Below are 9,956 nucleotides of genomic sequence, written 5' to 3' on the forward strand. Positions count from 1 at the left end.
ACTAAATAACAATGCTTCAACCTGCCCAGCATCCAAAACAATCTATACATTTTTACTGATTAATATATATAATTATCATTATGTGGAAAAACAATGTGTTTCACCAAAAATGGCCTTTTTATATTCCTTTGTAATAGTACCATTAGAGAAGAGAGCCTTAAGTGATTCCCACAGACCCCCTTAAATGAGGCTGCTAGCTAACATGCTACATTGCTCACCTTCTTGAGGTTCATTGGGTTGTGAGGGGACACCTGCTGACATATCATCAGCTGCTGATTCTGATAGGGACAAGGACGACAACCCATTTACCATAATTAGATGAAACATAGTTCCTCTCATTGTGGATATCAGAGCTAGCAAACAGGTTGAATTTAACCACTCACTAAACCCACCTTTCTTTGAGAAAAACTGTGTGACATACTGACGCCGTGTCTTCTGCCTGTCCTCTTTCTCCTTTCTTTCTTTCCTTTTCTGTGACCCAGACTTCGTTTTTGCAGACATGCAGCCTTGGCGCACTCTGCTGTCTGACTGCTGCGTGACTAGCCTCGCCTGCTATTCGAGTTGGGTTGAAATGGAGGAACCCATCTTGTTGGGTTAAATTAATTACTGCTGGGCTGGTGCAATATTGCTCCAGCGGCTGGGTTAACAAAACAGCCCAAATTGGGTCATTTTTAACCCAACTGTTTTTAGTGAGTACTAAGGTGAAAACGTAACTTTTGAAGTCAATGCGAACGTACGATTTTTATGAAGCAAAGAGCAAGTTGTCGCATGAGGGATGAAACAAAAATGGGTGCTGTTGTCATGGTCCGTGGTGAGCTGCCTGTCAGTAATCTATCCTCTGAGCCTTGTCTGCAGGTGGGCGTGTCTGAGAGCAACCAGCTGCAGCTGATCCTGTCATCAAGGCCCAGGGGATTTAAGGAGCAGTGTGACACCACACCACGCCGGATGATTACTCTGTTTGGGTAGCTCTAGCCACTAACATGCCTTGAACTTGTGTATCTTGTTAGAAAACCTGCTGCCTGAATAATCCAAGACGACTCTTCCCTGCTCTCCTCCAGGTTTCCACTCCATGTTCCCTCATCTCCATAACCAGCCCGGACTCCCGCACTCCAGATCACACTGCCGTTCCCCTGGCCGCCCGCTCTCAGCCGCTCACCTGCCCTCATCAACATCCGCTCCAACCTCGCCTCTGGATATACCATTTGTCGCCTTGTGGATCTCTCAGCTCCCCCAGACCTGACCAAGCCCCATCCCCCCCCCCCCCCCCCCACCTTCTCCTACCATTACTGGAAAACAGTAAGCTCTCGTCTAAAGTCAATATGTCCATAAAGCCCACTGGATTCTCACTCTGTCTCCCTCCTCAGAACCTCACCCTGGAATCCTGCTACCAGTATGCAGCATCTTCAGTTCCCATTGCTCAGTTCCCATTGCTCCTCTTTTTAAATAAATCCTTTTTACGCTTGTCTGTTTCCCGTGTGACTCTGCATGTCATGGGTCAAGAAACTGCCACCCAACATGACAGCTATGGGGTTCACCTGACGGCCTGTTTCGGCCAAGTTTTTTTAAACTTAATTTTTGGTGATTTTTGAGCTTTGGCTGAAAATTTTTGGTAGCCAAATTTATGGTGCATTCCTTTAGTTCCTCTCACTGAATTTGAGGGCAAGTTTGACAAGTAAAATACATTTATGACCTACAGCAACACAGACCATGATAAAATGAAATAAAGTGTAATCAAAATAAGGTTTTAATTTGTGACACATACTGTATTTATATAGTATTGATTTGAGAAGTAGGTTGGCATAAAGGAATTCCACTTATAAAACTCGATGGCCAACAAATGTGTGCAGTAGCTCAAACTTTTTACACATTTTCTTTAATATGTAACATATTTTGTATTTCAAATTGATAGCTCATTCAAACAAATCGTTTATTGTATTGTGCCACTTTTGGCTCTCCATACCTAAGGGAAAATAGTTTGAAATTAAATTAAAGATTTTCAATTCATGAAAAACGTCACAAATAATACATTTAATAAATAGTCATGTTTCTGTTCAAGATTTCAATTAATTGTTGACACAGTAATGCGTGTCTTTTGTTTAATATCATTTGGCACCACTGGCTCTCCGTAGACAGTTTTCCAGTACAGCTCATCAGGAAAACGAAACTTACTGCAACAAGGAACCCTGGGCACGAACCAAGAAACGCGCAACTGATCTTGTTCAAAGGTAAAATAAGCGCATCTGTTCAATAAAATTAAACATTTTAATCTAATGTTTACCGCAACTGTCAGGGGTCTAACTCGAGGAGTAAACGTGATGTTCGGGTCCAAATGTTCATTTAACAATAATTACCGAGGTGAATGTGATGTTTTTGTTAAGCTAAACCTCTATTTCTCGCTTTTACCCTCAGACTCCAACTTTAGTTTACGTTCAGTCCAGAATGAACTCCAAACTAACCAGAAACCAGCAGAAAACCGTCTGCTCCCATCTGGGGACCGTTAAACTCAAGCTGCTGTTTAAAGCTACTCTTCATGGTTTTACTGCTGCTGCCTTCCACCAGCGATGTGACAGCCTCTCTCCCACGGTGTCTGTGGGCTACAACGCCTCTGGGTTTGTGTTTGGAGGATTCACCAAACAACCCTTTAGTCGGAGTGGACAGTATGCGAACGATGAGCAGGCCTTTCTGTTCACCTTCAGAGGAAGAAAGTTAATGAAATATCCAGTGTTAAATTACCCGTATGCAGTTTACATGGTTGCCAACTCAGGGCCTTATTTTGGAAATGCACTGGCGTTCTTCAATGGAGACAAACCAGTGACTTACAGCAATCCAGGAGGTTATTACAACTTCACAGCTGAAGAGATGCACGGGAATGACCTGAACCTGACTGAGTGTGAGGTCTACCAGGTGGAGGGTAAGTTCTCTGAATATCTTTTTAATGAGTTCGTATATTTCTAGACATTTCTCACAATGTTCCGCAGTGGTGGCTGGTGACAAATATTCTTGGTGGACCTGTGCTATGTTTTTTTAAACAAACTTGTGCTTTCTGAGCATTGTGCACAACTCCACTATTTCCTGAACTAAGCACAGCTCTTTTATTTCCTGTCTTACATCATTGGACAAACTAATTAATCCAGGTGTGTCTGACTATTGGCACGCTGCCTTGCGGACCAACGTTGAAAAATACTGCATTAAATTGCACATAAAATAACATGACCATAAATGGTAAATAGGCAATGCAAGAGGCAAGTAACAAAAACATTTTGTTTAATTTCAACATTTGAGTGAACAAGAAAAATTATGAGCAGGTCACTGTTACAGTAATGGTAGTAAACACTACTTAGACAAAATGCCAGAAATTTACACTGTTAAATATTTCTGGAGTGCTGTGCTAAAATCAACTTTATACAAAGATCAAGAGGATGCATTTGTGTGTGTGATAACCTCATTTGTACAGGAATTTTGCCCTTCTGTCCTTCTGAGTGGCAAAGCTCTCGATGACCCTTTTATTGAAGTCAGGAATGTTTGTGACAAGCTTTTTTTTCCATGGAGAGCATGGCAAGAGCATTCAGCCGTTCCTGTGTCATGGTGTTCCTCAGGAAAGTCTTAATCCTCTTTAAAGTAGAAAGCATTGACATTAATATATGGACAATGGGTTTCCATAGGCTCCAATAACAAGTTTTTCTGCTAAAATGGGAGGTGGCCACCATCACCATTTTGACTGTGTCACAGGTTCCGTCAAGCCCAGACAATTCCATAAAAGGGAAGAGAGGAAGAGCTAAGGGTGGGGCTGTAAGGCTGGGATCAACTGACGACACCCGGTTGAACTAGCTACAAGCTAACCTGAAGCTAACCCAAAGCTAATGCGGAGGTGGGAGCTAAGCTAACGGAGGTAGCAACCTAGCTACAACCGGAGTTAATTGTGCACAACACCAGAGCTTCTGAGTCGGAGATACACCGGGCTGACTGCTGGGTAAAACCGGGTGGAACACAGAGGTCTCCGAGACCTCCACCAGCCGGCAGCTGCACAGCACACAGAAGCAGCGATCAGACAGATGCATCAAGCTGCTGGGAGAACCAGCCGTCAGCCCGCGCATTAAACAGGAGCCGCGATCAGACAGAGATGGACCGGGCTGCGGGGAGAAACAGCCGGCATTCCGGGTGGAAAACAGAGATCTCCCGAGAGCTCCACAAGCCGATAGTCGGAACCCAGCTCCACCAACTAGTTATATTTCAACCCATTTTCTAAAGTGCAGCATTATGTTAAATGCACTGGGTTTGTCCCTATTACATTTAAATTTCATGGTTAAACAGTACATATTAAAATCTAAGCTCAGCTCGGCAGTGACCTAAAATACATAAATATATTTTTACTTACCGAAAAAAATGAAGTGGAGACTCCTTGGACGCTCTATTAGTGCAATTAATGCCACAGCAAGTCATTTTGTCCAACAATTGCACAAAAAATATCCAAAAAAGAATACACAAACACAGAGACCCAAAATCCCGGAGCAGTTTCCAAGCCAGACCGAGGCTCTACTGAGGCCCTTCCACGGAGCTAGCTCTGTGGTCACGTGGGTTTGATGCTCATTAATTATACAGAATTTTAGGCTTTTAATACACTTAAACAGAAGAGTGAGAAAAAAATTCACCCCCCTCAGAGTTGTTGTTACCAGGTACCAGGCTGTAAACATGTTTATTTCTGCTGTGAAATTAGTATTTTTAACATGGGAGTCAATGAGGCTTTGCTCGCTTCTGATACCAGCCCCCAGCGGATGAGGGTGGAACTGCAATTTTTCTTACTTCCGAGTTGGCCTCAATTTTAAAGCCGCATTGTGGGGGCCTGGTCGAAAAGCACCTCTCGGATTTGGCTATGGTCATGGGTGTGGTGACAAGAATCTTCAAAAGAGTGACAGTCTCCGTGAATGTGCTTTGAAGATTGTTCTCCATGAAAAACTGGAAGAGAGTCAGTGCACCAGTGCAAGCCCTGAACTCATGGTTCTCATAGATGAGGGATAGCTCTGTTCTGAGCTTAGTTTTGTTCAACATGGGGTAGGCCTCTGCAGTGGTTGCCTGTGCTGCATCTGGGGACTGTGCTGTGTGTTGCACAAACAAGTCACTTTGTAGCAGAGTGGCACTAACGATGTGCTTGGTAAAAGAGAATCGCTCTTTTGCATGGCTCAGATGGTGTCACATACCTGTCATATGATAAATAAAAAACAACAGATAAGTACATAGGAAACACTTTCATAGGATATAATGTCATATTTCCCAGTTTTTGGGACAATAAAACATTTCTGATTCTCAATGAGATGTTTTTACTTCAAATGTAAAAACATCTAATTGCGTTTAATAGTGCCGAACGCCAGGCCCCTGTGTGTCAACACCTGTAAGGACAGAATACTAGCTAGAGGACAGGAGAGTGGATCCAAGCCCCGTTCCTCACATAGACGTTGAAAGGGACGCTACAGTAGAAGAAGCACAAGCGTTCTGGTTTGTCCGAACCACTTCTGGTGAGAGGCCACACGTCACTAAATGTAAACGCTCTGCGGCCAGATCCATAGGTGCTGACCCAAAATCGGAGTGTGTCTGTTGGCTCTGTTTGCCTGAAGGAGCGTATCTTCTCTCTACGGCAGGCACCACAGCCATGCTGTCACCAGCAGCTGTAGCTGGAGCCGGGATGAAGAGCTATCAGGATGACTGATAGCTGTTCCTGCCTGACCTGTTCAAAAAACCAGGGATCAGTGGAACTGGGGGAAAAGCGTAAAGCAGGAACCTGGGCCATGGTTTGTGCGCAAACGCATCCACTCCCTGTGGGAGGAGGTCTCGCGGTTTCAGGAAAAACCAGAGCCTGCATTGTGCATTCTTGTTAGATGCAAACAGATCCACAGTTGCTTTCCCGGACCTGTCCCGGATCTGAGAGATGAGATCGAGGTGGAGACTCCACTCTGAGTAGCGTGGTCTTCCTCCTGGACATGATGTCCGCCCCCACGTTTAGGATTCCCGGATTATAAACAGTTCTGATTTACCCTTCCCACTTAGCCACAGCACTAGGCTGCCTGCTAAATTTCCTGACTTTAAATCAGCTCTACTAAAGAGACTCATTGGCCGATAATAATCATCCTGATTAATTGGCCGACCGATAAATCGGTCTACTCTTTTTGGACCTGCCTTTTTTTGCTGATCGAGTGCTATCTTGTTCTTTATTCATTGTAAGGCAGGAGGGACCACTTGAAAACAAGATGGTTGTTTTTATCCTCCTGAAACATAGGCCAATACATAAATATATAAATGAGATATAGTAACTGTAACTTTATATGCAAACTCAATTTTTTAAGTCTAAAAAAAACACACAAATCTGTTTTCTGAGCTAAATGAAAGACACCTATAACCAGGGGAATGATGCTAACATTTCTTTAAAAGTCTTGTGGTACAAGACATAAATGTTTATTCTATACATTTAAATGGACTAACACAATTTTATTTTCGATGGACTAACACAATTTTATTTTCAACAGAAACGACTGAACTTGAGAGGCCTTGGAGGACTGTGATCTGGGGAATGGAGTAAGTCACACATGTCAGACTCAAGGCCCGCGGGCCAGATGCGGCCCTCGGAGCATTTTTATGTGGCCCGTGAGATAAATATCAAAAATATATTAAAACTGGCCCGTTGGCCGATTTTACCGCAAAGACTTCAACTTCCATGATGCTTTGCGGCGTCAGCACGGAGCCGATGCGCCCCCTCCTTTGTGTTTTTTCCAGCGTCTTCTGCTGGTGTCTGCAGCTCCGCTGTCTCGGACAAACTGCACTCCTCTCACTCAGCGCCGAGTTTACTCAGCTGTTTTCTGACGTTGAAGCCCAGAAACGGAGATTCTAGCCGCTCAGTAATGTGTTCATGACTGAAAGAGAAAGTTTTCCAACTAACGTCCAGACAGAGCTGACAAGCCAGCGAGCAGCGACACGCTCAAACCAGCACGGCTCTGTGGCTGCTGTCGTTGTGTTTCCTCCCTGACACACAACAACGTGGTCAAGCTGCTCAGACATGTTCATCAGCACAAACCTATGTGAGCACCTGTTGTCATCTAATGTTGTCATTATTATGATGAAGATGAACAAAACAACAGGAGTCTCCTCCTCAGCTCAGATCAACCCCATGATGCAGGTATCTGGCTGGAACAGGTGAGCATCACAGTAAACCAGTGGAGCAAACTGAGCTTTAAATATGTTGGTTTTATGCTCTTTTTCTGCTCCAAAACATGAAAGTTAACAGGTGAGATGTTGCATTTTCATTTAAGATAAAATGATATTTTTATTTTGTTGTTGGCCCGTGAGAAAAGGTTTAACCTACAGTAAACAGGAAGTGGAAAGGCTGCAGATAGATGAATAGAATAGAAAATCCCTTTATTGTTCCTCAGTGGGGAAAGCTAGACATCACAGCAGCGATGACACTTATTACAGGAGAAAAAAAGGAGAATAAAAAATAAGAAAAATGAATAAACAAGAAAACATAAATCCTGAATAGATTTTAAAAATGCTGATTATACCACAAGTAATGAATACCACTGATGCCTTTTATTTAAAACTGACTTGCTCGTGTGTAATTTGGTTATTCCACATTCAGTGTTAATGCAGAAATAAGTTTGTTTCCTAATTTAAAGGTTCAAAATTGCATATATGTTGATAAAGAAAATGTGCAAATTTGCCGTCACTTTTTCAAAAAATATTAAGTTTGGCCCTCGACTCCGTCCCAGAGTTTCATTTTGGCCCCTTGTGAGTTTGAGTTTGACACCCCTGGAATAAGTGATATAAGTACATATATATATATATATATATATATATATATATATATATATATATATATATATATATATATATATACATATATATATATACATATACATATATATATATACATATACATATATATATATATATATATATATATATATACATATACATATATATATATATATATATATATATATATATATATATATATATATATATATATGTATATACACACATATATATATATATATATGTATATACACATATATATATATATATATATATATATATATATATACACACATGTAAGGTATAAGGTAGCGCGACTCGGGTTGCGAATGACCACAGTCACCAATTCTTGTTGAATTGTGTGTACTGAAACTCTTAATTTCCCTCTGGGACAAATAAAGCTTTTCTGATTTCTGATACTAATAAGTGTTAGGTCAGGTTAGCACCAGTCAAGAGAGAATTAGCTCCTGTTTTTCTTTGTTTAGGACTAAGAAGGAGCTGATGGAGAGCATTAAAACCTACAAACCCACAGTCCGTTCTGTGTCTCAGGCTCGGGTTCTGATGATCGGACAGGTCGGAGCTGGAAAGTCCAGCTTCTTTAACTCCATCAACTCTGTATTCAGAGGCCACGTCACCAGCCAGGCCATATCTGGCTGTGCCTCCACCAGCCTCACCACACAGGTCTGTCTCTGCCTCACTTCTTCTACTTCAGGTTAGAACGTTCAACCCCAAAATACCAACCTTCACCACCATCTTCATGTTACTGCATCTCTTTCTACAGTTTCGAACCTACACTCTGAAGGCTGGACGAGAAGGCAAACCTCTGCCAATCATCTTGTGCGATACCATGGGACTGGAAGAAGGCAAAGGGGCGGGGCTTGATGTAGAAGACGTCAGCAGCATCCTCAAAGGTCACATGCCTGACCGTTACCAGGTGTGATGCTTAACTGAGATGGATCAAGAGTTAGACCAGATTCATTTCAAATAATCTCTCTCTCTCTCTCCGTTGCAGTTCAACCCTGCTGTTCCTCTGAATTCAGAAGCTCAATGTTATCGCAAGTCTCCTGTTCTGAAAGACAAGATCCACTGTGTGGCTTATGTTATTGATGCCTGTAAGATCTCCATTATGTCCACAAAGCTGGAGGAGAAGCTGGAAACTATCCGCAGAAAGGTCAACCTGTTGGGTCAGTATAACATTTCTACATTTACTTTACTTCCAGGGAAAAGTTTCAAAAGTCTGGAATGTTTTGTCTCCTGGCGTCTGTAGGAATTCCTCAGCTGGTGTTGCTCACTAAAGTAGACGAAGCCTGTCCTTTGGTGAAAGAAGATGTGACGAACATCTATAAGAGTGGAGACATCAAGGACATGGTAACGATTACATTTACAATAAATGCATCTAGTCTGTCGTGTAACCAACCCAACTGACCTCCTCTGATCCAGATGCAGGAGGTCAGCGCCAGACTCGGTGTGCCGCTGTCTTGCATCGTTCCAGTGAAGAACTACAGCGAAGAGCTGGAGCTGGACATGAAATGTGACATCCTGCTGCTTAGCGCCGTCATCCAGATGCTTCGCTTTGTTGATAATTTCTTTGATGAGCTCAGTGACCGACTGAGCAGCGAAGAAACCAAGGATTAGGAGTCGGTGATAAACTGAGGAAAATGTTCAGATATTCAAACACATTTTCTTTGATTAAATCGAATTGTAGTTTCAACATTTATCAGCTACATCAGTTTTTCTGATGTGGGTTTCTATTGGAGTTCATGGTGTCCCTAGGAATGCTGGGAAGTTTTTCCAAGCTTCTTGTTTCAAAAAGTTTAGCAGATTTTGTTAAATACAAATATTTTGTAATTTGGAGTTGATCTCGATCCCCAGTGAGTCATGGTGGATGGCTGCTTGTACTGGGCACTTGTGATTTGATGTAAAATTTGGTTAAATTTTCTCAGATGAATTAGAAATCATCTGATATTTATGTTCGCGTCTGTTTCAGTCTCCACGTTAATGAAGGCTGACTAGTCACATGACATCATTAAGGCTCAAACAACTTCCTGATCTTACTTATTCACATTTAATCAGCAGGTTTGTGTGATGTTCAAATGTTCAGTAACAGAATCTGTGATCATGGGAAAATCTCCATGTTAAATAAAAACATGTTGCATGAG

At 42.1% G+C, this 9,956-nt stretch overlaps 1 protein-coding gene across 1 annotated transcript; it reads left to right on the plus strand.

Annotated features, from left to right (window-relative positions):
• Positions 1-2,108: 2,108 nt before the first annotated feature.
• Positions 2,109-9,956, plus strand: LOC107392842 (interferon-induced protein 44-like). Its single transcript, XM_015970877.3, has 8 exons — positions 2,109-2,225; positions 2,410-2,911; positions 6,516-6,564; positions 8,283-8,478; positions 8,579-8,731; positions 8,810-8,981; positions 9,065-9,165; positions 9,238-9,956. The coding sequence occupies exons 2-8, from the start codon at positions 2,440-2,442 to the stop codon at positions 9,430-9,432; spliced, it is 1,338 nt and encodes a 445-aa protein (XP_015826363.3). The 5' UTR covers positions 2,109-2,225; positions 2,410-2,439; the 3' UTR covers positions 9,433-9,956.

Source organism: Nothobranchius furzeri, chromosome 8 (assembly GCF_043380555.1).
Source record: "Nothobranchius furzeri strain GRZ-AD chromosome 8, NfurGRZ-RIMD1, whole genome shotgun sequence".
In the NCBI taxonomy this organism is placed as follows: Eukaryota; Metazoa; Chordata; class Actinopteri; order Cyprinodontiformes; family Nothobranchiidae; genus Nothobranchius; species Nothobranchius furzeri.

Coding starts and splice junctions, on each gene's coding strand:
- LOC107392842 (XM_015970877.3), top strand. CDS start 2,440: ATGAACTCCAAACTAACCAGAAACCAGCAGAAAACCGTCTGCTCCCAT. Junction 2,912..6,515: donor TGAGGTCTACCAGGTGGAGG/GTAAGTTCTCTG, acceptor TATTTTCAACAG/AAACGACTGAACTTGAGAGG. Junction 8,982..9,064: donor CAGAAAGGTCAACCTGTTGG/GTCAGTATAACA, acceptor TGGCGTCTGTAG/GAATTCCTCAGCTGGTGTTG.